At 39.5% G+C, this 27,708-nt stretch overlaps 1 protein-coding gene across 2 annotated transcripts; it reads right to left on the bottom strand.

Moving 5' to 3' along the window:
- Window positions 1–258: 258 nt before the first annotated feature.
- LOC122876332 (AN1-type zinc finger protein 3-like) lies at window positions 259–17,882 on the bottom strand. 2 transcript variants are annotated; one of them, XM_044196557.1, is made up of 7 exons: window positions 17,495–17,882; window positions 10,924–10,964; window positions 10,138–10,326; window positions 7,615–7,680; window positions 6,644–6,685; window positions 5,264–5,479; window positions 259–2,467 (listed from the first exon to the last, which is right to left on the bottom strand). In XM_044196557.1, exons 1-7 carry the CDS (start codon window positions 17,575–17,577, stop codon window positions 2,313–2,315), a joined length of 792 nt encoding a protein of 263 aa, XP_044052492.1. In that variant the 5' UTR covers window positions 17,578–17,882; the 3' UTR covers window positions 259–2,312. The 2 variants fall into 2 exon arrangements, with proteins under 2 accessions (XP_044052492.1, XP_044052501.1); XM_044196566.1 differs by lacking the exon at window positions 6,644–6,685 and having other exon boundaries at window positions 17,495–17,879.
- Between the last annotated feature and the right edge of the window lie 9,826 nt (window positions 17,883–27,708).

Below are 27,708 nucleotides of genomic sequence, written 5' to 3'. Positions count from 1 at the left end.
CCAGCAACATGTTGTAAGAAAGCTTGGACTCTTAACCAAATTCACCTCACACATGCATTCATTAAAAATGCACATTATGCAAAATGTGTGTGTGTGTATATATATATGTTCATCCCACTCCCAAATTTCCTCTTGCAGAGTGCGACTGCAAAATCAAACCAGATTGGAAAAGGTTAACACTGCTACACTTTTGCCTTCTCCCAAACAATCATCATCTTCCCATCCATCAATGTCAATAATACACTAGAGATGTTCACATTTTGTCTAATCCAGTTTATTCTTTCAGTAAAAGAAAAAAGTTGGAAAGAGGAAGCAAAAAATAAAGCAATGGAAACTAAAATATAGAATTTTCCACATTCATCTTCCCATTTTATAACCACATTACAGCCCCAAAAAAGCAGCTCTACACTAAAGTGTAAGTGAAACGCAAAAAGGGGTTAAATAAGGTTTGCTTTAAGATACAGAATATTCATTCATTATGCATTTTCTGTTCATTCCTTACACATTTGGAAAGTAATTATTTGCTGATTTTTACTTTTAGCACTCTGCACACCCCTGATGCCACCTCCTTCATCTATAGCGAGAAAAAAGTGTGTGTGTGTGTGTGTGAGTGAGTAGGAGGGGGGTGTAAGAGAGGATGAAACAAGGAAAACTAGAGCAATCAATCAGGGGAAAGATGAGAAAAGGAAAATGAAAGGCAGAAAGAGGAGAATGCATGTGAGCTCATCATGCTAGCTGGAAATGAAAACATGAGGCATTTAAGGAAGGAGGGACATTAAAGTACTGGTAAAAGGAGTGAAAACCAAACAATATGAAGTATTGTATCAAAGCTGGTGCCAAAAATGACTTTAAAAATGTGGATAACTGAAATATAGGCCTAAGACATTATAAGAAACCTGAACTACAACAACAATCACCCATCTTAAACAGGAACCTCTAAGTGACGCTCTGACATCTCAGCTTTAGTTCAAAGCGTACAGCAGTGTTTGATTTTACCTGCTTGTGCTCAATGTGAACAACAGCTGAGCACATAAAACAACATAAAAGAGTGTCTATTTGCAAAAGTATAGTGATGTGTGGACGTGTACATTGCAGACATTTCAGGTCCAGTCATAAATCATACGCACACTTTAAAGTACGTTGTGTCCTGTAAATGTTGTCTTCCTGAAGTTTGTACACATCCAGCACACATAATCCACATGTTGCTGAAAAAGACTATGGGTGTAAAAAGGACATGTCTTCATGTGGGAGGGCTGTGGAGAATAAGGAGATGAAGACTGAGATGAAAAGAGGAAGACAGAGAAAAAAACACAACAAATTAAGTCTTGATCAATCGCGTCCCAACGTTGAAGACAGATCTGTGAGCAATCCAAGGACAACCAGCTCACTCCCACCAGTATAATGTGTCTGAGTCCGGCTCACACTCACAAGTTCTGAATTTGGACTTACAACATCACCCCAGTTTCATCGTCCACAATGGCCTCCACAACAATGCAGAAACACCTTCAGAACAATCTTGAAACAAACAAAAGGAGTAAAAGGTGTCCTGCAGAGGAAAACAGAAGGATACAAGTTGGTGGGAGGATGAAGAATGGGCTTTGATATCCTGTGGTGGATGATTAACAGGTGTTTGTGTATCTAAAAGTTTAGGATTAGGGGTAGTGGACGGCCAGGGGGGTAAGACACTGACTAAACTGCGGCTTGCTAGCTCAGTTTGCATCACAAAGTCTATGCTTGGCGCAGAGTACAAAGCAAGCTCTGTCGGATTTTGAGGTAAAGAGCAGTCTATAAACAGCGCCAAAGCAGAAGTGTACACAAAGGGTAACCATCCCTTCCTCTACCTTCTCCTCCTTCTTGTCATTCTTGTTTTTTTTTGTTGTGTTTTTGAGGTAAAGAGTATAGTCTTAAACTGGCTTCCGGGACAAACATTTGACTAAAGCGCTGTATTTCATCTCTTCATCCTTTTATTCGTTCTTACTCTGCTCACACTTGTGTAGTCAGGAGCTTGCAAAAAAGTGAAGAAATTGTATATTTCCTTTGCTCTTCGTTGTTCTGTCATTCCTGGGCTTGGATTTTCCAAAAGGCATCTTAGCAGCAGGGATATGATCAAGCCAACAGAAGCAGAAAACGACAGGGGGAACAGTGGTATTTAAAAAGAGCAAGCATAATTTAAAAGAAAAGGGTGGAGGTTTGTATCCAAAAAACTTGCAAAAATCTTGAAAAACAAAATGAGAAGAAAGGAAAAAAAATCAAATCCCTGTTAGTGCTAAGACACCGTCTGAACACAGAGATTCTTCAGAGGGAACGGCCGCTCAGGAGCACTCTTCTCCGATGCGCTGGCATGAGCGCCCCACCTTGCGGTCGAGCTTGACCATCTTTAGGACAGCCTCCTGGCGACCGCGGCCCAGGTGGTCAAACATACACTCGTGCTGCTCTGGGAGCCGATGGAGCATACAGAAGACATAACCTGGAGGGTGGGTGAGGGGTATGGGTGCAAGAGAGGGAGAGTGGTTAATTTGCCAAGTTCAGCAAATGTACAAATATGACTGCGGCTGTCGTTTCATTAAACTTAAAACAACCTGAATTAAAAACAACAGGACACAGAATGCAAAACAACATCTTAAGATATATAATAAACACATACATTAAACATGTATCTCGACATACAACCTAATTATTTGAACATTTTTGAAACCACTGCAATTTATACAAAAGGTCAAAAAGCAACAAATACTGTGTGTGGAAATACCTTAGATGCATCCCCTTAAATATACAAGTCTTTATAATTGGCCAAGAGCAGATGATAATTACTGCTTTGCAGCCATGCTTTTGTAAAAGGTCTTGTTACCAGAGAAGACATTCTAGTTGATAGCTTCCTTTTTTGACTCCATTCAACAAAGGCAGACACCCCTCATCTCTCTGACCGAGTCTCTGTCTCTACTCTAGCACTCTAAACAAAAGGCCCTGCCACTGTAGGAAGCTCGATAGGCTCAGAGAAACTCGTTAGCTCTCATCGTCTTGAATTTGTTCATTAATACACATAATAACACTGCTGGCATTAAATGAGCGGTGATTAAAAGCCCAGTTTGACAGCTGGTCACTATGTAATTAAAACCTATGTGATTACAGCGCACACAAATGGAGGGGAAGGGAGAAAGTTGTGTAACATTTGAGTCTTTTAAAGGGACACTGCCCAAAATGAGGAGGGAGGCAACAGTTGAAATCAAAACTACTCTTCCAGTCGATTACTGCAATAAAAGTACAGCAAACTGTCTTGAGGGGGCTAATGCAAGATGTATAATATCATTTACAAACCAATCTATTTTAAAAGGCAAAACAAACACAAATACAAATGATCATTCCCTGAAGACATTCATTTGCCAAAATTGTTTGGCTGCCTGAAAATAATCTGTGGGTTACGACAGATTTCCATGCCACCATTTGTGTCAAATGTAACTGATAATAAGCAAGATATTTAGGACTTTACTACACTATTTTCAAAGGTTATGGATAACAGGCCGTGATTTTGTTATTCCCTCATTAGAAACCCCAAACCCAAAGATTTTCCACCAAGTTCACTGCTGACGTTTTATAACTTAACTGAGTTTTAAAACATCAATGAGCTGGCAGGAAATTTAGTGATCTGAGAAAGCTTTTGGATAATATGATAAAATATATATAAAATAAAAAAGTTTTCAAAGTTTTTATTACATAAAATTCAAGCTATCTTAAATATGTATTCTACCTAAAAGGTAAAAATGAAAAAAAGCAATTTCATAAGAATTCAGGCAAGCTGAAAAATACACACACACACACACATACTGTACAGCAATCCTTTAAACTTAACCAGTTATTGTAGTAATGACATTAATTAATAGGCTAATTATTTAAGTAGCTTTCATCATCCCTGTCACTGCCTAACACACAGTATCCTGGCCAAATGAACTACAGCTTATTTTCACACACTGGAGCCAGATCAGTTGGCCGGACAGCTAAGCGACATCTCAATATTATCAATTTTATCATGTTAACGCCTAACTACAGTCAGAACTCTCTCCATTACAAACTTTACGCTTGTAATGTCCTAATGAATAAGTTCATATTTCCTAAATCTTAATATTCAGTAGAGAAAGTAAATATTGCGACACATCAATATTGAGATAATGCTTAGTGCAACATTAATTTTGGTCTTATAGCCCAGGCCTGGTCACATCCTCTTGTTTTCAACAAATCACAATTATAACCATACAGGTTCATTTATTAAAACACATTTAAAATTAGTAACTGGTTATGGAAAAGGTATTGTAGTGACCACTGCATCTCCACATCAGAAGAGAACCTGTATGACCTTTTTTTTAAGTCCCAGTGCCTTTATTCTGTGTCATACTTACACCTAATCAGATGGATATTATACTCACTGGGTAACAGCAGAAGTCTACCGAGTATGACATCATTGGATCAGATACTTTGCTGAAGCTATCTTTTCTCCCTCATTTACAATCTGAAAAGCGTTCGTGCTTTCAGCTCATTATCAGACCTTCTTGGCTTACACTGTGAGACATTCTGCAGAACCATTAACAAAGTAATCTGCAATTACTGCAATAGTCAGAAATCACTATAATTGCCACCATTTCCCCTTCAGTCTGTAAGAAGCATGTTTTCATAGTAAGCACTTGACTATTAAGGATGGATGGCCCATGCATTAAGCAGCGCCTGGTGGAAAAAAGGCATGTCAATTTCCAATTCAGAAGTTATTGCGTGGGTTTAAGCAGATGGTCTTTAAGCAGTGAAGAGCTGTGACTTTTTAAGTACTTTAATTTGTATGCAAACAAGTTGATTAGCAAACCAAGTATTGGTTTAAACTGCATTAGTGTTCGTGGTAATTGGCTTATGTTTTATGTGCCGTGTGAAACATTCAGGCTTTCTTTAATGGTCCCCAAAGGCAAGAAAAAGCACTCAGGTCATCAACACACAAACACAGGCACAGGTAGTAGATGCATTTCACTTTACTGGATGTAAAATTCACAAAACTATGACTATGAAGTTAACCAACATGTATTTATGTATTTATGAGCACAATATTAACCGCTTAAGTCATTTATCACCTCATGCACATTCAAGACACATGACTGAGGTCTGTAATAACAGCCACCACTACTTAATGTGTATGCTCTTGTGTGTGAGTGGGCCTGTGCATTAGTATATAAGGGTTCAAATATGTGTTCTAATGTATGTTCATGCACATAGAGTCGTGTCACCGTACCACAGCGACAGGAACCCAGCTCTTGCTGTACCAGCTCCAGTTTGGTTTGGCAGCGATGGCAACGCTTGCGGCTCCGCTGTTTAGAGCCACTGCGAGACGAGGATGATGATGATGATGCAGACAAAGATGACGATGATGATGAAGACTCCTCACCCTCTGGCACCTCACCCACTCTTGCTCGCTTCTCGGGTGAAACATCACTTTCTGACTCCGAGGCTGGAGACACATACAATAAGCACATGCGCACAAAAAATAAAGAGAAAAGAAATAAAAAAGGCTATTAGCTGCAATCGCTGTGCTCCATAATTTCAACTCCATAATCATTTTATGTTTAAAATGTTTGTATTTTACACAAAAGTAAGAAAATGTACAGAAGGGGTTCTTGGATATGAGTAACTGAAAGTCTGGAGCCAAATGTAAAATGAATAGTAAAACCTTGATAGCGCAACAGTGGGTATTAGACATCTTTATCGCTAAAACTTCTACACAATGCAGTTACACACCTTCATCCCATCTGTTTATACTCTACTCTTCATCAAAAGGTAATTTCCTGAAAATTAGGTGAACAATGGCATAATGGCAACTTAAAATGTTCATCTTAGGCAGAATGTCTGCTGTACTGTATTTAAAAATGCCCAGTGCGAGTTGTATGATCCAAAATATTAATTCTGATACAAATATCCAATACTAATAATTGTGAAAAATTATTGTGATCATGTCGTCAGCAAAAAGGCAGATAGCTATGAAGAAATCAGTTTTCTGATACAAAAGCATGTGAAGGTTAATTAACCTGTTAGAAATTGTTTTACATAATTAAATCTACCAATATACTTGCAGCCAAACCGTCTCCACTCCCCTACCCTTATAATAATCAAAAAAACATTAATCACCTGTGGGTCCAAGATCGCAGCTTCGACTAGAATTTCAAGAGAAAACTTACGACCCCCAATAATAGGCTCCATAACAACTTTCATTTAATGTATAAAGACATCATCTCTGATTTAGTGCGGTCTGCAACTAGGAGAGAACAGATGATGGCACATGAGAACAAAAATGTCTCTTAAATAAAATAAGCGCTTTGGAGATGAATGGTTCTCCTACATTCGATTACATTCAACCCAGCATCTGAGACAGGACGAGCATGTAGTGAGTTCCACTGGTCGGCTGGAATTTCAACTCAGCTTTTCTAATCAATCCTGCAGACTTTTTCCCTGGCCCGGCCGAATGCTGATCAGCGCTCAATAAATCTCTGAGAACTAGGCCAAGCTGAGCAGCCAGATCCCTCTCGCCTGCCCCATCAATCCCTATATGTGGGAGAGTATGTGTGTCCATACATGTGCAAGTGCATGTTGTGAAAAAAACTGTTTCCTCCTTGCCTGCCTTTTGTTATCCTGGTAAATCTCTGTCTCCAATTTACAGCGGCTGAAACATCAAATTTAAATATGAGTCAACAACAAAGAAAGAGACATTTGAAGGCAAGACATTTGCACTGTGAACTGATTTAAGAGTGTAATAGGTTGCACAAAAGACTAGCAAAGCCAAAGTGTATCTAGGCCCCTTTTAGAGAGACTGTAAAAAGTAAAACGTCAACTCAGCCACAGCACAAGGTTTAAATGATGCTGTGAGTGCGTGTGTGTGCTCACATGATCCCATTGCATTAGACAAGGGATCGACATGTTCACACAGCATTGATGAGCCTTGCCTACTCTGCAGTTGTCTTAAGTGAGTGTTCACGTGTGCCAGTGCAGCTGGTTGTGTCACCTAAGGGTGAAAGCACAATATAGGGAAATCTACACTAGAAGAAAGTCTGCAGTGTTTTAGACACCCGCCTCATTCAAATTATTCTAAATCAATGATGCTAATAATGCTATGGTCTGCATCAGCTCCATGCATGCACATGTTTCAGCTCCGTCAGAAGTGCATCACTGTGACCTGCTCCCTCTTTAACAAAGTCTATTTCCTAAATTTGCAGAATCAAATACAGGGCCTTCTTGTTGTGATGTGACAGTGCTACCCACTGAGCTACAATACTCCCTTCTGTGTGACTTTTACAATTTAGAATCTTTATCGTAAGTTATCATTCTGTGTAACTTCTGCATATATATTTTTATTTGTAGCCAGCATTCACTCTAGTACCACTTGATAGGCTTTACATTTGTACCCTCTGGCACATACACTCCGTCCCCAATATCTGCTGTTTCCAATAGAAGTACAATTAACCTGGCCATTTTGGATCAATCCAATACCATTGATGCTACTGGGTCCTCTACTCCAATGCCTTTAAGTGGACTCGACAAGCACACAGTGCAAAATGCAATAATGGACATTGTAATGGTAGAACTGAGGCATACCTGACTCAAAGGAGCGTTTTGTGGGAGTGGAGAGTGAACTGAAGACTGTGTCTGTGCTGGATACTTCTGAAAGAGAGATATATGGATTTAGAACAGACCAATAAATAATTCACCAATAAATCATCAAATACAGAGAATACAATTGCAAACTGTAAAAAAGTCCTAAAATTCATACACCAACACATACATAATCATGCATATGCACACACTTCCACACATACACACTAAAAATAGGAAGACTAAATATAGAAGCCAAACAAACTTGTAAAAAATTGCTAAACTGCAACTGATTAGGTCATGTGTTCGGTTGCCCTGAAAGAAACATGGTTTATAATCGTAACAGCCTGAGGACAGAAGCTGTTGGAGAGTCTTCTGGTGGTTGCCCAGATACCGTGGTACCATTTTCCACACAGTAGCAGCCTGAAAAGACTGTGACTGTGGTGTATGGAATCCTTTATTATGCTGTGAGCTTTTTTTTTCCCCCACAGAGACTGTGATAGATATTTGTGAAGGAGAGACCGCAGCACGCACATGTGCAGACTGAAGCCAGCCAAGATATGGCTGACTGTGGGGGCCGGGGGTATCATCCACACCTGATCAGGATACGGTTAAAGGTTTGTTGAAAAACACTAGAAATGCAACTGAGTCAAATGTACACAGTTCACCTTTTTAAATATTTATATAGGCTGCAACTCAGTTAATTGTTACTTAAAAATCATGCCTTGACTTTTCCTAGAATGGTGATATTAGTAGTAGTAGTTCATAGTAATATTAATGCATTTAAGTTCCAGGTTGGACTGCTGCAATCTGCCACAGACGGAAACTCATCTGAGCAAAATGAGCCACAGCACGCAAGGTTCAAAAACAAGTCACAACAAAACATTACTTGATTCAACATTTAGTCTATAAAATGGCAGAAAACAGTGTCACAATTTTTGAAAAGCCAGTGGTGACATCATGCATGTATAAAGAGAACTGGATACAGCGTCGGAGGCGGGGCTCCGTTCATTCCTATGAAAGCTGCTCAGTGGCGCATGAAGCCAAAAAAGTTCGACTTCCTGGTATAAAATTACCCGGCTCTTCCTATAGTTTCCGCATTGTGTGGCCCCACAGATGCAAGCGCACTAGCATTTCCTTTAACCCCGCCTCCCTCTGCAGACTCGGGGCCACGCGAGACGGCTAACTTCTAGTTTAGCCCTGCACTAACTTGAATGGGGATAAAGTTATTTAATCGTGCAGCTTTTCTAGACTTTCCAAATGTTACTGGACCAAATGGATCAAATTCTGATAGTGAAATGAGTCATATCGGAGTTGTGACGACTCACAATGTAAGTCTATGGGAAAAAAGTCTTGTGAGGCCAGTGTGCATCACGTGATGGACCCGGAAGTTGTAATTCTTCAGTTTGGCCACTATGTCAAATTGCCTTCAAAGCCCGGAGCACTTCCTGGGGACTTGGGTGATGTCTTCAAATGCCTTGTTTTGTCCGAACAGCAGTTCTTCAACAGTATTCAGTTACATATAATAATATAAAATAGAGAAAAGAAGAAAACCTTAACAATTGAAAAGGTAGAACCAACTTGCCATTTTTGCTAGAAAAATTACTTAAATAATGAATCAATTACCAAAATAGTTGCAGATTAATTCATTAATGAATCATTTAATTGTTTCAGCTCTAGTGACGTAATATGTTATATTTTAGCATGAGTCTCAAAGTACAGCTCAGTCATTCATTTTATAGGGTTCTTCACTAAACTTAAATGTTGGACAGGTGGTTTGGACAGGTAAGTTTTAACTTGTTGGTGCTGCATGAATGAGCGAACACGAATGAATGAGTTTGTCAGTTTGTGGTTGAATTACAAGCCAGTTCCATGAGGGGCTTTTTTATCTAAAAATCAGCAACAATCATGTACTTGTGTATATTACTAAAAGGCTCCTGCTGTAACAGAGAAAGCAGATTAGTGTGGGCAAAAGTTCCACACATCCATTGGGCTGCCACTTTATTGTCCTGTCCTGGATCGACCTCCACACAAATAACCTTGTTAATGTATAGTGATGACCGATGCCCTGGCAATTGTAGGTGTCCTCTTAAAACCTTCACTTCTGAATGGATACCCTTTCCTATCATTCTCTCTATCTGTGCCATGAGGACAAATATAGCCAGGGCACTGCGGCTGCTGCTTCAGTTGGCAAAAACTAGTAGCAGTCTTCCACAGAAAGATGCACTGGACTAAAAGCTGCAATACTCGGTTAGTGGTTTTGACCACTAATATTAGAGCTTGTGCAATAAAACACACTTCTAAATTTGCAGTCCTTTAGTCCTTTAAGTTCTACACTCCAGAGTAGGAGTGCTCCACTCTCCACATGTTTAAAGAAAAAGGGAGCAAAAAAAGCATCTTTCAATGAACTATGGCCCCAAGGCAAGTCACTCATCTGAAATAATAAAGAGGCTCTGGCCCAACATCATTTGAGCTGAAAAGGAAACCTGTTAACATTCATTTCTTACTGATTAACTGCTGTCTTACCGTCCTGAGCAGGTAGAGATGTCGCTCCCGTCTCTCCTGGCAAAGGATCTTCTGATGTGTTAGGCATCGACATCAGTGACTGACTAATGCTGCTGTTTGTTTCATTACAGAAGATGTCTGCTTGGCTGCCACTGGAGCTTGAGGAGGCCTTTGGGGCACAATCATCGTCTGGCTGTTTCTTCTGAATGTCTATGAAAAAAGTCAAATGTCACATTTGTGTGCATCTGTGCGTACATGTTTGAATGCATCTATCAGCTTTGGAGTATTGAGTGGTTGTTAACTTGAAGGCCAAACAAGTGTGGCATAGGGGCAACTCAGGGGAATCTTTGGATGATGCTCAATTTCATTTAGAAAAGGTGGGACAATGACACGGTTCTGTTCAAATCTTATGTAAATGGAGATAGTTTTCTCTCACCTTACCGGTGAAAAGAAGCAGCAAAAATAGTAACTGCCTCATGGTTGTCAAGCAAATACCAACAAAAATGTTCCAAATTCCAGTTGGATAGGTTGGACAGGTAAGGTATTGCTGAGAAAATGGTAAAATGCAGTTTGAAATGTCCTTTCCTTAAAATTATTTCATAACAAGCTGCACAGTAAACACAGTTAGGGGTGAGCATAACACTTTCTTCCTCAGACTTCTTTCTACACTTTTCATCAGTTCAAGGCCTTTCCAGAACAGTTACAGAAGTGAAGACAGTCTTTGACCCCCGCCCCCCGAGTTACACAGCACTAAGTTAGACACAATATCAATCAACCAAACAAGCACATAGAAGAACAAGAACTCACCTGCAAAACATTTTGAGCAGAGATTCATTGTTTTGCTCGACCTGAGGAAAAGACCCGAGAGGAAAAGCAAACTTGTTAATCAAATAGCTTGTATAAGCGTTAAAAAAAAAGTGGTATGCAAACAAAAAATGCATGTGCCTTTTGCTGGTGGGTATCCACACAGCAAGAGTAACAACATGTTTCCATGACCCCAAGTCCCAGGCTGAGACTTTATTTCTCAATTGGGATCCTGGAAGGGAAAATTTCAAAATGAAAAGTGTGATCCAGGCTGCAGTATTAAATTATTCACTGAATCCAAAGCCGCCATGCTATCAGGCTGTCATGGTCTAAGTAGCAGACTAGCTAGGGGGCTACATCAACTGAGGTGTGACTTTTGTTTAGATCTTTTTCTGTACACTTATTTTATGAATTGTGGGTGTCTAAGCTACAAACAGTAAACACTCTTAATGTAATTACAGATGTAGAGGTCATTTTGAATCCACATCAAGCAACTGTTCAATATAAACATTCAATCAAGTTTCACTGTTCCAGCAAACAAGCTCACAAATGCTGAGTGTAACTGTGACTGTAAAGCAACAGTCATAGTAAACTAGTGGTTTGTGATGAAAGTCCAGCATCTCCTACCAGCTAAAGACCCAGGTATTGTTCTCAGGAGTTGGTTGACCAAACTAGAACTAAAAGCAGATAAATACTGTATTTATATTCATCAAGTGGCCGGAAACACAACTCCAAATGGATGCCCACGTGGTGTGTCTGCTGGCAATTAAGTGAACTAAGCTTGTTAACATCTTTACCATGGAAACTTGATACGCCAATATTGTGTTGAAGCTGTGTTTCTGTGTGTTTGAACTTTTCAAAACACAGACTCTTTGGAGACTGTTTTGGACTCTTTCTGCCCCCTTGTGGTCAAAAACTGCCTAATGTAGCTTTAAAATGAGCTGAATGAAAGTTATCTGTTGTCTGTTTGTTATATACTGAGAACAATTCTAATGAAGTTAGATTTTAATTTTTTCTTTTTGCAACTTTTTACATAGATCTGTTAGAAATGTTATTTTACCTATTGTATAGTTATCAGTAGTAGAGAATATATAACATTACATTACATAGTTATAGGAACTAACAAACATTGATTCTGTACAGTGTGATTGCAGTGGAGTTGAAAATGTCAGTATGGTGGAACAAGTTGTCCAAAGAAAACCTGAAGGCCTCTAACCTGTGTGTTGGCACGATTGGAGAAAACCTCATTAACTTGCCCTCTTTACCAGCAACAAAAGCTTATATTAGTTGAATCATTCATGTATTTCAATGGAAACATTCTTACTGTTATTGAAGTGTTCTTTCCCCTTCCTAATCATGGATAAAGATCTTTGACATAAAATAGCTGTTAGCTAACAGTACTGAAACCTTGCTGATTTCAGTGGCACAACTCTTTCACAACAGATGGCTCTGGCTTTCCTCTGAGAGGACTCCTCTCATTTCCTCTCCAGTCCTCGTCCTTACTGTCTGCGCATTGAGCGTGACGGTCGCTGCTATCAGTCACATTCTATTTATTTTGGGTGCTTCGTTGCACACCTTTGTCCTCATTTCTAAATGTAGGGTCAGCTGCAGTCAACCTGAGGGCTGTCTGTCTGTCTGTCTGTCTGTCTGTTTGTCTGTCTGTCTGTCTACTGGTGTGTGGTCTTAGGTATAAAAGAGAAAGGAGGAAGCAAGATAGGATACAGGATAAACCTCATCATGAGACACAGGCAGGGAGGAAGCTGATACTGCATAAACAAGTCTTATCCTGTTGTCAACCTTACAACCTTAATCACAGGTAATCAAATGACAGATTAATTAAGGAACTAAGAGAGAGAGAAAAAAAAAACATGCAGGAAAGAAACCGCTGCATGCTTGTTAAGCTGGGTGAAGTTTGAACAGAGTGCACACAATCTATTTCATAGTTGGCCCACTGCTGTTACTAATGAGAATATCTGATTGGAACAGACAGGAAGATGGGCTCTGTTGCCTTGGTGATGCAGTTTGAGTGACATGAGCAGTAAAATTAAAAATCACTTCATAAACACAGAGAAGTCTGTTAAAAGTGAGTATTCACAGATATTTTGTCACCCACGCACGTGGCTGAATTAGTTATTAGACAATGGTATATCTATCTGGAATAAAATAGCAACAGAGAAGGGCTCAGCTGTGTTTTATGTTACAGGGGGAGGAGAGATTATATACTACAGTTCTATATTTGCACCTGGAACATGTCCAGTAGTTTTGCTTTGCTAATGGGCTCTGCAATACAAACTGTAAGGGCAGCACAAGCTTGTTCAGCTTGTCCACCAAGGACTCAAAATGGCATGAATTGTTTTATAACAACTAGGTTATTGAGATTTCATAATAGGCAAAGTAGCATTAACCTTACTACTTCTAGGCCAACAGCAGTGTAGTTGCCTGGAATATAGAAAAATAAGTGGGTCAGGGTCCTCTCTTCTTAAGTGAGATCAGTTAAATAGCGAACTAACCATGGGGTTTTTGGTATATCTTTGTGGTATTTATATAAAAGAGTCCAATATGGTACATAACCAGACAATGACCCGTGGGTTGTGTTTTTTGCAGAGTGAAAAGCCAAACTACAGCTGGATGGAAAGTTTACACTTACTTGAATTGCAATAATTGTGAGCCAAAAGTAGCCTTTTTCATCATTTTACTTCTGCAATGCAAGCTCTGCCAGCCATGCATTCAATACTTCTGTTGATCTAAACCATTTTATGTTATGAAGAGCAATATAGGGCTAATCAATAAACTAATAAACTATCCCTTTAATATCTCTAAATGTATTAGACCATCGCCAGCATTGTTATACTGTACATCATTGAACAGGAGTGCTTAATTTTATTTCAGGTTTTTAAAACCACTGGATTAGCCAAAAACAGACACTTCAATGTGGTTATTTTACATATGTCTTTCTCAAATGAAATTCCAGAAAAAACAATATATAGCCTACTGCATGTACCAGAATAGAAAATTCTCTCTGATACCAGGTTTGAGAAAAAGTGAACAAAAGGAGTGAATAAAATTCTCTCTTTACCTCCTCTGTCAACGATCACTTGGAGACAATCAAGCCTTCTGTTCTCAGGGGGAAATAACAAAAGGAAGCACAAGCATTAATCTCTTGGTAAATGCCAGATGCAATTATGGTTTATGAGCCACAGCGCACCAATCACAGCCATATATGGTGCCCCTGAATGTGCCTCTTCAAACAAGTTTGAGGCAGAAAGAGACAAGTGGAAGTCAAACCATATGAAAGAGACACATGAGAGGTGAGTGCCCTGATGTTTTGCAACAACCTGAAGGAACTTGTGTTTCAAATGTTGTCATACATCATGCTGACAAGCTTGCACCATACAAACAACTTACAGGTGATTCCTACCAATACCGATTTTTTCTATCCCAAAGCCAATGACATAATGTAATAGTCCTCCTGTCCTGTGGGTGGTCCAAGGACCCACACACTTTTCACAACAAAGCCTACAAGCAGGAGAATCTAATTCATCTACTGGATTCCTATTACAAATCCATCATGACCAGACAACAAGGCCTGTCCCATTAAAATGGCCTCTCCAAATGTACCTGAGAAACTCAGACACCATCAGTGCATCCTTTGCTCAGTGTACCCTCAATATCACACAAGCCATTGTGTTCTGGTCAGTTGTGTAAGAAATGAGACACCCTTGTCATCTAATAAAAGTCAGAAAATGTGTGGAATGTGTTCAGGTGCTCATTAATTACTGTTAAATGTAACACCTTGTAAGTAGCATGGACATGTTCCCAGGGGCATTAATGGAAGCTATATGGATATATTAAACAGTAACCTGATACACTGTTTGGCAATTGTCCATTTTGTGGTTAAGTGAAACATCACAACTTGCACTGAACATTCTTGTGTCTTAAAACTCCCCCCAGCTTTCCAGTGTCAGCTATTTGATCATATAAGCTCTGAAATATTTGACTTTAAGTGTTGACAGGCACCACCAGACTGCACCATTAGTTTTAACAAGACCAGACCATCAAATTTGGGGAGAAAGCAGATTCAGCTTGGCCTTTGTAGGACAGAAAGCAATCACCATCTACTGATTATTTTCTTGATTAATTGATTAATTGTCTGATTTATAAAATACCAGCAAATTGAGAAAAATTCCTGTTATCATATCAAAATATCATATTTTATTCCATTATTCCAAAATCCAAAGATATTCAGTTTACTATAGAAAAGTAAGAAAACCAGAAAATGTTTACATCTGAGAGGTTGGAACCAGCGATCTTTCGCCATTTTTGCTTAAACTTAAAATGATTAATCAATACAAAAATTGTTGATACATTTTCTGGCAAACAATTCATTGAATAATCAACTAATCATCGCAGCTCTACTCTGAAGGATGCATCCCAACAGGATCCAGACCCAGAAACGGGACATAGCCAACGTGTCTGCTAGAGTTAGTCAGTACTTACCTAGTAAGCCTAGTTTACCCTACAGTAGTAATAAGCTGGCTCATGTTTTGTGTTTTGCTGCTATAGAGGAAATAAATTCCTACTGATTGGAACGCACCTCCAATTAACTTTTAGCACAGAAGTGGACCAGACAGAGTGATATGAGAAGCAGCTAAGAAGTATTATGTCACTGAATGCCATGTTAGAAGATGGCAAGGTCAAAAAGACTTCGGAGTAATACTTCAGTAGTACTGTTTCTTATCTTTGATGGGGGTGCTGCATCTTATAATCAGGGTTGACTCATATTCAGGCGATACTGTAACTGACAGCAGTTCTGATAAATTTGGTTTAAAATATAAAGATAAAAATATCATCTCTCACATCACAATGTCTGAATGTCATCTAAAATGTCAGTCAACAATTTAATCAAAACAATACTCAAAACTACTGCATATAGCATTCATTTTGCATTAATGACTGGGTACAAATATCACAAGGACAGATAGACTGATATTACAGTGAGAGCAGTAGTGAGAGGAAATTAAATAATCAGTCCATGTCACAGCTGTGACATTTTGTCTAAACTGGGCTGCAGAATTGTGGCCTTGCTCTGAAGAGTTGCAAAATTCTCAGTGTTATAACTGTTGTAAATGTGAAGGACATTTAATGTGAGCAAATGTGGAACTTTTAGTGCTTAGTTTTGATACTGTAACTGCAGAGATGCCATGATTTTGGTGCAGACTCCACAGATGTTTGGAACCCCGGTGAACTCTGATCAGGTGGGTCACTTCCTCGTGAGAAAAGCATTCGGAAATTTGCTTACCAGTATGTTCGTGGAACATACTGCCTCTGGTATTGAGATCTGTTGACTGACTTTGCAGTAGTTCTTGTTTCACATAATTTCCATGATTATCCAACCAGTCAGTGGGTGAGCTGTCACCTCCAAACTGATCACTTCCTCAAATATGCAAATAGTGAATTAGGTACTTTAGTGTACTAAGGCAGCTCTTGTATCTTATACAAATAATAATGGAAAAAGAAAACAAACTATTCTATTCCTAATCTAGAAAAAGAAACAACATAGTCCTCACTGGCCTGCTTGGTTGCCACATAGCTTCCACTCCTTTACCACTGAACTGAAAATTGAAGACTGCAAAAAGATGTAATTCACTAAAGTCCAACAAATCAACCATATTATGTCTCCAATGTTTACAAACATAGTACAGCGAGCCCTATCTAAAGTGGGCCCTTTGTACGAAAGGTTACTCACAAAAAACCTTTAAGTTAGCCCACCAAATGTAAATAGTAAACAAACTGTACGTTAACCTCAATTTAAAGCACCATTGTGTATCACGATTTGTATGTTTGATATTTATATGTATTACTTTTTAATTGCCATTTTAAATAATGATTACCACTGCAAACAGGCCTGTATATAGGCCATGTTAATTAACCTGTCAATTAAACATGTAGTGAAATGGCATTGACTGGCAACAGACACACCTGCCTGACACTTATAAGATCATGTGAAGTGCATGTCAATAAATGTCCCAAAACATCACGATATCTTGAGTTCATATGACTCGATAAAATGTACTCATGAGGATTAAACTGCTTAGGAAAACTTAAACAAACATACTGTGCCAATGTTGTTGCCAGTCTGTGCAACTATGTGTCAGTATATTAGCACATATCCTGCTTTTAGGCAAATTTGAACTGATAAAACCATCAGTGCCTAGTTTCCAACCAAGTCCAGTTTATGGTTTAACAACTGTTCTGTGTGGTATCTCAAACCAACTGCTTCATTCATGAACTGATACCTTGAAACTAGCCAGTTTACTAGCGCTGTCACATTACCTGGAGGGCTAATCCCACAGCCCTACCCTGCTCTATAGCTACCTCTACGGGAGAAAGGTACCGAGGCCAGCTGGCGTTAGCTTGCAGCTAATGCTACAAAACAATGGGGAGGGGGTTAATAACAAGAAAAGCAGCTCATCCCTGTTTGAGCTGCTAACGCTAGCGGGTAGCGACTCTGCTAGCTGTTGGCAGAGAAAGAAAGCATCTGCAAGTAAGACATTTGAGAGGTATTTCGCCTTACCCCCAGAAACCACAGGGGCAGCGCGGGGGTATCACGTTAACGTTACTCGGAGGCTTGCTGCCCTCGCTCCCCGTGTCCCCCATGATGTCTTCCGTGTGAGGCTCTCTGCGTAGCAGGTGAATCCGGGGATGGAGTGAGGGCCTCGTATTTGCGTTTAGATCCCCTGGTTTTGACAAGTACAAAGTCAGTACCCCGGCCAGATTATCTTTCAGAGTTTCACTAGACGAGGAACGATTTGCCGACACGAGCGGCCACTGACTCTGTAAAAATTAAAACAGTTTAAATCGACGTTGAGACACGGGAGCCGTAAAAGCCAACGACGGACAGAGCCACCGGGGAATCCTGGGCCGATCAGCTGGAGTGAGGCGCAAACCACTGCCAGAGAGGGGAGGTGTGTGGGTAACTGGACAGACAAAAGTTAAACTGATGCGCTTATGCCGAATAGAAAGTAACAAAAAATACAGCTGTAATAAGTTTAAACATTATACATGCTAAAATGCCATTTGAACTACTCAGTAAATGGTTAATTTTAAAGGTTTGATTTTGAGGAGGACTTCAGTTAACATGGTATGATCCATACAAAACCGTCTTCCTACAACTATAGAGCCAACAACACCGTGGTGCAGTATTTTCAGTGCCTCTTAGCAGGCGTATTTTAAGTAGGAAAATATTTAATTTAGTTTATAATCCCTTCTCTTTCCACAGTGATATCTGCTTTTGTTGAACCGGACCCACATTTCAGTTATAATGATATGCCACCCTTGTCATTGTGGATGTATCTTTGAAAAGCATATGTTTCTGCTTCCTAAAATCCATTCTTCCTTTGTATGTAGGCTGATGGAATTTACCTAGCAACAGGTGTGCAATAGGCAGTAAATTATCTTTTGTTATACAAAATTCTACAACATTGTAATAGATCTTTTTGACATTTCACACTTGAGGACACTTGAATAGAACAGAGCCATCATTAATGTAACTATTAACACCTGTGCTTTTCCTATTATGACAGTCAAAATGTCTGCTGTAAAAAAAAGCCTATTGTGACTTATTGCACTTTGTGACTTGTCAGAGGAAAACACCTAAATGGAATGCATCCATTACATCTGTATTTAAGATGCCATGCCTTTGAGAAAGATCAACACTTCTCTCGTTCAAGTGGCATCCGACAAAACTACAGGCCTTCAAGAAGGACTACTTTTGCAAGTGATTTGTTAAATGCTGTTTTCAACTTAAACTACCATTACCTGAACCTTAAAAGACTGCTTAACCAGTTTTTATCGGATGAATGGCCGTGAAATTCAGCTATTAATCAATTCATCCAATACTATTGTCCTAAGAGGAGGAATCCCAATAAGTAGTGGTGACCCCTGAAATTTAATTCAGCACCAGCACCACCATCAGCTGGTCAGAATTTCCACTTGTCCAGCACAGTTCATGACAGGAAACATCTAAAACTAATTATCAAATTCCTCTAAGCCTAAACTGTACATTGAGATTAATGCTGACAACCTGCTTACATGCAAAATGTAATATGCTAAACATCGATATTCATTCTCATTTTGACGTATCAGGCAGAGGTGTAACTATTAACTTAAATTTTCTGGCTTATGGCATACTAATACACCTAAATAGAACAGAGCCATTATTATTTTTATTAGTTACACCTGTGCTTTTTCTGTTTGGACAAATCAAGTTTTTGATTAATTGTCTGATTTAGTTTTTATCATGCATGCTAACATGCTAATTATAGGCATGTTAATCTGTATGCTGACGTTGGCACTAAAATAAAATCACCAGGACATTGGTGGTGATATTATTTTTCGTATGGGCCATTGGAAAAGGATGCCTGTTTTACTGTTGTTTGCACCCATTATAGTCAGCCCACCTCCCGAGTATTTACTACAATTTACTACACTTGTAATGTGAAAATATGAAATGTGACTATATTTTTCAAAACTGGAAAACTTTGTCTTGTGTATTTCTACAGTATGGATGACTTTTAAATTGATATCATGGGACGGCATGTGTTTCCTTTGACACACTGTAATTATTAAATGTAAATTTTGCAAAGAGTAGTTTACATACACTCATAAACTGTTCAACTGCTTGTTAACGCAAATATCTTATCAGCCAATCAAGTGGCAGCAACTCATTGCATTTAGGAATGTAGACATGGTCAAGGCGATCTGCTGAAGTTCAAACCAAGCATCAGAATGGGGAAGAAAGGTGATTTAAGTGACTTTGAAAGTGGCATGATTGTTGGTGCCGGGCATGCTGGTTTGAGTATGTCAGAAACTGCTGATCTACTGGGATTTTCACACACAACTATCTCTAGGGTTTACAGAGAACGGGCCGAAAAAGAGAAAATATCCAGTGAGCGGCAGTTCTCTGGGCGAAAATGCCTTGTTGATGGCAGAGGTCAGAGGAGAATGGCCAGATTGGTTGGAGCTGATAAAGGCAACAGTAACTCAAATAACCCCTCGTTACAACCGAGGTATGCAGAAGAGCATCACTGAATGCACAACACATCGAACCTTGAAGCAGATGTGCTACAGCAGCAGAAGACCACGCGGGTTCCACTCCTGTCAGCTAAGAACAGGAAACTGAGGCTACAATTGGCACACTTTGGGCCCCTTAGTACCAATTGAGCATCGTTTAAATGCCACAGCCTTCCTGCGTATTGTTGCTGACCATGTCCATCCCTTTATGCCCACAGTGTACCCATCTTCTAATGGCTACTTCCAGCAGGATAACGCGTCATGTCACAAAGCTCAGATCACCTCAAACTGGTTTCTTGAACGTGACAATGAGTTCACTGTACCCAAATGGCCTCTGCAGTCACTGGATCTCAATCCACTCGAACACCTTTGGGATGTGGTGGAACAAGAGGTTCGCATCATGGATGTGCAGCTGACAAATCTGCAGCAACTGCATGATGCTTTCATGTCAATATGTACCGAAATCTCTATGCCACGAAGAATTAAGGCAGTTCTGAATGCAAAAGGGGGTCCAGTGTGGTACTAACAAGGTGCACCTAATAAAGTGGCTGGTGAGTGTGCATTGTGTCATTAACAGTATATCTTGTTGTTCTCGAACTGGGGACATAAACAGAATAAGTATGAACAAAACAAGTCAACCAAAACTAGACAGCCAACAGGTTTTTGTTGCCACAAACTTAATTCAAGACCAATGAATTGGTTTACGTGCAAGATTAATCCTGAGCAATCATTTACTCCACAAAACCAGTCTGCAACTTGTCATGACTGAAGAAACCTAAGATTTTGTATTTTGCTGACTTCACAGATGATTACAGCTGTCTGGTTTCTAGCTTGGGAACGGGGTTGTTTCATGTTCACAAATATTGATCGTGCTGTCTACAACAGAAATAGCATCACTGAATTCTGATTTTCACCTCAAAATGACTTTCAGAAGAATGCAACACTTTACGTTAGAGCCAGGAGGTTTGGATTCCCCTCAGCAAGACCTGCCAAGAAGTAGCTTGTGTCTACAGGGAAGGACAAGTGGGCCCTGGGTGAAATGAAGATAGATAGTTCATTAGCTAGTTAGGCACAGGGAGGGGTATACCGCAGAGGATTGTCGAATCTCGTTTTTCAGTGTTGCTAAGAGCCCATATTCCAGTGTAGGGGCAAACAATGCCAGCAAAAGCTTATTGTTATTTGCCTCTCAGTCTCAATCAAAACAAAATTTTAGTCTTTTCTCTGTTGACCTTTTGCCGCCTTAAGACATTATATTTCTGGTGGGATACATTGTCTCAAATAAACAGATAACAATGGTAATTCAGTGTAGCAAACATGGCCATGGCAAGCCCCAATTTTGGCCCCGCAGTGGAAAAGTGGTTGTTGCTTCTCTCCCCATAACCTGAGTCCAGCCTCAGGCTTGGTTGTCCTCTAGAGATTTGCAGAACACCACTTCAAAGACAGATCCCCTCTCCTTACATACCATATACCCTCTCTCCCTTCCCTTGCTATAAACACAAGAACTTAAGGAATTAATTAGACACTGGATCAAACTCAGGTTAGTAAAATTCAGCTCACTGAAGATACCAGGAATAGTGTAATCACATGTTGAGTGTTGTATCCCTTGTCATGTGTCATGGTATCTTTGAGATGTATGTAGAAGCCTGTATTTTGTTTCATGTCCAGCATGACAGCTTACACTGGCAGTCTTTTGAGCCCTCACTTATTCACTGAGGGATATTTTGCAGGCTTTGCTCCTCACACTGAGGGACACCATCACAGCCCTGTAAAAATGCAAAGAAAATTTTCCTTGATACAGCAACTGCTCCTTCAAGGCCTGTTCTTTAAAGAGAGTGCCACAAGGGCAGCTCCCAAATTCATTTCCCCATGGCTCACATCAAAGAAGCAGAAGTTCTGATAATCTGTTAAACATCACATAATCCTGTTTATGTTATAGGTGGAGTACATTTTATTTATTTTTGGGATAACCCAGTATGGTCTAAATATATCCTCAATATCCAAGGTGTTACTTCTCTATCCTGCAATCTCACAGCCCCTGTGAAGCCAATGTAATATCTTTATTTATAGGTACAGTAACACTTCACAGCCTGTACTCTACTGTACTGATTGCCTACCTACACTTGCATTACTCCATGTGTCAATAAAGAGAGTTGATTCATGGCTGCTAATATGAGAGGCAGGCTTTCTGCAACATGCTATAGAGGGATTGTATGGGAAATCTATATGAACATATTTGTCCATAAATGAGTCTTTCTTATCTTTTAATGCTATCCCCAGATCGGCACGCTGGCTGTTATTGACTGGAGGACAAGCAACATGTCACAGCTTGTAGATTTGCTCTGTGGGGGTATGCCAGAAAACAGGATTACCTAGTTTAGTCCAATAACTGTGAAAACAGCAGTATTGATTTGAATAAGCGGGCTATTTGGACTTGGAAGACAGCTGATGTAATCTGCCTTAAATAAATTATTATTTCAAGTTCAACCTCTCATGTCATTCTTCTCGCTGCATTTTTGCAAAACCTTTGGCAACGCGGCGTAATGTATTGCACTTACTGTGTTGATTGAACTCGGTATAATGATGCTAAGTGCAAAAGCTTTTTTATCAATATGGCGTTTTTCCTGCTGCACAAATGCTCATTGACAGACGAGGAAAACCCTCTTTGACGAGGAGCTTGAGATCATTACTTGTGAAGCAGCAGTGGCAGGTGGTAATGTTTAGAAGTAGAGGCAGAGGCAGAATAAACATTAGAGAGGACCCTGCCAGGCAGGCAGTAAAAGCAGTTTGCACCCCTTCACCCCTCCCACCCCCCTAATTATTAACAATTGCTTTCTTTACCTATCTCTGCCTATGTACTTCTACCTCTCTCTTTCACTATTTTGCTCTTTCACACACCAACAGTCCAGCCTCCCACTGTGTGCAGAATGTGTAACGGAGCCACCCGTGCATCGGGGGGGGGGGGCAGCATAACCAGCCTCCCTACCACCTCACTATCTGCTGATCAAAGAGCTGCTAAACAGCCAGAAACTACAGCGGGTGTAAGAGCGGAGCATGCACAGCAGCACAATTAGCAAGCACCACTTTTTTATATTTTTGAAATTCCACTCCCGATCCGTGACATTTTCACACACAAACACATTCGTGCATATGTGTGCATACAAATTTAGGAAGTATAAAAACAAACATGCAAATACCTCTACTTGTACTGAATATTCTGTACCCACACTCACACACAAATATATATATGCAAAGTAAGATGAACTGTGGTTTCACCTGTGAGTGACTGTTCACGATGGCATCAGCCACTGATCTCTAAGTTGCTCAATTAAATTGAAGAACCATAACAGGGTGAGGGGAGGAGGAGATAGATCAAAGGGAATACAGAGAAAATCCTGGCAGGAGAAAGAGAGAGAGAGAGAGGAAGAGTATGTGTAAGAGAGTGCACAGAGAGAGAGGATGTGAGTGAGAGGAAGACAGTGAAAGAGATGGATCGTACAGGACCCTTCAGACAGAATGCAAACTAAAAGAGAAAGGATGGCAGTATAGAAAAAAAAGTCACCCTGATATTCAGGTTTCTGTTGTGATTAATTGTCTCTCCACTAAGTGATGAGTCATTGCAGAAATCATTTTTATTGTAAACCCCCCATAAGCTGGCAGAGTGTGACAAAACAGAGGTCAACTTATGTCATAAACAATTTATCAGCAGCAGTATCCACCACCTTGGGCGTAGCTCATCCACACCTGGAAATGGTTGAAACATGAAGCAAACAAACAAATCCACATTTTTAAGATTAGTGAGCAAATGTGTTGCCTGTCTTGGTCTGGTAGGACCAGCATCTTAAAGTGGCTAATGTTAGCTAACGTTAGATATTGCGGTATAACTGGCATCACTGAGTTGATTCACTGCTTTAAGACTCTTTTCTACTTGTGCTAATGTTATACTAAATTTTAGCATTCAGCATTATCCAATAAATGCAAGTGACATTATTCAGTCAAAGTTACATAGTCTCACTTTAAGTAAACCAGCAGTAGGCTGACATTCTGGCTGGGAGGAAAAAGAAAGACAAACAGGAATTCATAATTGCAAGAGAAAGGCTGTCAAACAAAGTTATTAATGAGACATTTGTGTGAGAACAGTCATTTGAAACATAATAATTCAAATGAAGAGCATTTTTTCATAATGTTCTTAACACTAAAGGCAATGCCAGAACATTTCTGGGAGCCGTGCCAGGTGGGGGTGAGCCACAAATCTGCGGAATGTGTCAGGGAAAAATGGATGTGGATCCTCAGCTGTAAAAGGATCACAGTGTACATGAAATGGCTCTGGCTCACCTCACTGCTGCTGCTTATTCAAGTGTGCCCTCCAATGGAGGAAAACAGGTCATGTTGACAAAATAGACTCCTCTGCTGGATGTTTAAGTGATACTTGGTTCTTTTTCCCACCTGTGTTTGGACTCTTACAGAAATGTTATTTTTCACTGAGCCGAGAGCATTTACAGTTAAACGCTGCAATTACAGGCACTTCTAACCATTAATCTGAATTTAATGTCAAAAAATACCCAGTGGAGCAAACAGTGAATAAGTCAAGTCAGATATCAAGGGTGTCAGATAAACCCTGAGCCCGTGCAGGAAATGACAACCCAAAACTTTTGCAAACTTAAATCAGCCCCACATACTTTTCACTCTCTGAGGTCTTGAGGCATTATTTCTGATAATCCAAGCACAGACGTCATGTGTAGCATGTGTTCATTAGTGACACATTATAATGCAGTTTTTTGGAAAGGTCGCCGAATGATTGCGAGGTTCTAATCCAAATGCTAATTCACTAACTGATTGGAAAAGTGCAGTAATGTGATGATAATGATATGCAGATGAGTTCTCATCAGAGCTCTCTATCCATTAATAAGATGATACTTGAGTGTACTGTACGTGTATGTGTGTGTGTGTGTGTGTGTGTGTGTGTGAGTGAGTGTGTGAGTGTGTTTCCATCCAGACAAGGCTGCATGCGTATGTGCATTCACTTCATTTAGCATATTAATGTTCAGTCAATCTGCCACTGCACTAATGCAAAGTTTGATTAAGACATGCCATACGTACTAATAAACAGACAGAAGCAACTACACTTGATCACAGCTTATCTCCTTTTAGGAACGTTTTGAAATGAAGATATACAACCTGAAAAACGTACGTGAGAGCATGTGAATATGTGTATATTATAAGAATGGGTTGTAATGTCAGCATTAGGTACTGTAGATATAGTGTTTTTGATTATGTCCCTTTCCTACCAGAAAGATTTGGGTTCAGTTCTCAGCTCCGGTCCTGCCTATGCGGAGATGTAATGTTTTCTCCGTGAGTTTCCTATGGGTGCTGTGGTTTCCATTCACTCTCACAAAATATGCTGGTTAATTGGATGGCCCAAAAAAAGCAAAGAGCCCGAGGAGAGTAGTGGTTGCTGGGATGTCAGCAAATGGGGATCCAAATAGTTTGAACAATACAATCTTATATTCTGTTGTTATAATTTGTTAGCTTGCTCTGTGTACCAATACTTTGCTAAATGCTAGATGCTTTACTATTGTAGTTTTTACAACTTAGTACTTCTCAATGTGCATCCAAAGCAGTGGCGGAAAGTAACCAAGAACTGTACTTAAGTAAAGTTTCGAGGTACTTGTACTTTACTGGAGTATTTCCATTTTATGTTACTTTATACTTCTAATATTGTACTTTTTACTCTACTACATTTATTTGACAGATAAAGTTACTAGTTACTTTACAGATTAAGATTATAGATTTAAAAAACATATGATAAACACATAAAATACAACATATTGTTAAGATTAAACCAGTGGTTCCCAACCATTTGACTTGTGACCCTTTACTTGTCAACTTGTGGCCCCTTGTCATGATTCAGATGTCTGTGAGTTGTTAGCAGTTTCACCAAAGAGACATTTCCCCCTCTAATCTTCTCAGATGGTTTCATTTACATCAACTGTTTGAGGACCAAAGAAGTAAAACTAACCAATATTTCACAAAAAAAAAGATTAGAGAAAAATCCAACAAATGAATATAGATTTGTGTATCAGAAAGAGGTTTTTTCTTCTTTACTGTCCCATTAATCATCTCATGACCCATCAGATTTATCTGGTCAGGCCCCTCGCCTGAAAACCATCGGACACCATCTGAAGTAGTTAAAACTAGCTCCACCTCAAGCAGCTACAACAGTAAAATCCTCTACATTACAATGTTGCATCAGTGTAAAATCTAATAATGTCAAATATAATAATATATCTGTCACAGGGGACAATCTACTGCAGAACATGTACTTTTACTTTTGATAGTTTAAGTACATTTTGTTGATAACATTTCTGGACTTTTACTTAAGTAGGATTTTGAATAAGTATTTTTTACATTGTTGTATTGGTGCTTCTTCTACCACTGATCCAAAGTAACAAAATGTCAAGAAAGATTTGTGTGCTTTGGACAGGTGACAGTTTAGCAGGCTTATATTCACAACATGGAACTGAGAAGTAAACTGCTAAACACCCCCCCCCACACACACACACACACACACACACACCGTCAGCAGCAGGATAAATTATGCATCATATTGTCAAGCACACTTAGTCATTCATGAGAATACACAAACATATCCAACAACAGAACCACAATTCACATTTTCCTGTGATCTAAGGGAGTTTAGTGTGGATCTCTGAACATGAATACTTATATTTCACAACCACAAATGAGTCACTCGTCTCATTCTCTAATGCCATCAAATCCCTGAACTCCACTAAATGGAGAGTTGTCTTGCATCATTTCAAAAGCACCAACACCACATAAAGACAAAACTGTAAATTCAGAGTGGTTTTACTTTTTCTACCCAGGAACCAAGTGAAAAATGTTGTTCTTTCATCCTGGGACCCGAATGCCCATTAAAGAGTGATGAAACAGAATGTAACTGCTCGTCTCTACTCTAGATTTCAAAAGGCCAAAAAAATATAGGAGGAGGAAACATGATGTAAGCCAGGGCATGTATGTTATGTTATAGCTATGTGCACTGAATCACAACTCCATCTTTGCATTTTGTCAGCATGTATTCAGTCTTCATGTGGCACCTGTTGAGTTGATTTTGCAGCAACAGCATTCTTTGACAAAAGCACTATGCACATTCAAACAGAACCAAATGCAACAGGCTACACAACCAACATGCTGCTTCTCTAAACAGTTCCAACCTAATTTGGCAGAAGTTACTTAGCAGCTTCTCTGCAAATGTCCTCTCATTCAGCACAGCCAGTGCAGATTTACTGGTGCTTCCTGTAGAAAACCTTCACTTTTACACTAGGGGATCACACATGAGAGATCCTAGTTTGACTGTATGGAGAGAGTGTGCCACTAGAGGGCAACAAAGACCAAATACATTTTCTGCAAAGGCCTGCACTATCAATTATGACAATAATGACACCCGTTGGCTACAATTACAGCCACCACTACTGCCATTAATCACAATAACATATATTAAAAAATATTTTATATACATATATTAAGACATAATATAGTAATATTACTAATATAAACATGCCTTTGCAGTTCCATTTAACCGTGCTGTACTGACATCTGGTGGACAAATGGCACACTGGTGAAAGTCACTCGTTTTATTGCTCTTGCTAATAACTGTGGCTACAAACATAATCTTTTCCATAAGCAAAGGTCTGAAAGTTC

Source organism: Siniperca chuatsi, linkage group LG1, assembly GCF_020085105.1.
Source record: "Siniperca chuatsi isolate FFG_IHB_CAS linkage group LG1, ASM2008510v1, whole genome shotgun sequence".
Classification (NCBI taxonomy): domain Eukaryota; kingdom Metazoa; phylum Chordata; class Actinopteri; order Centrarchiformes; family Sinipercidae; genus Siniperca; species Siniperca chuatsi.
This window is presented reverse-complemented; position numbering and strand designations above follow the sequence as displayed.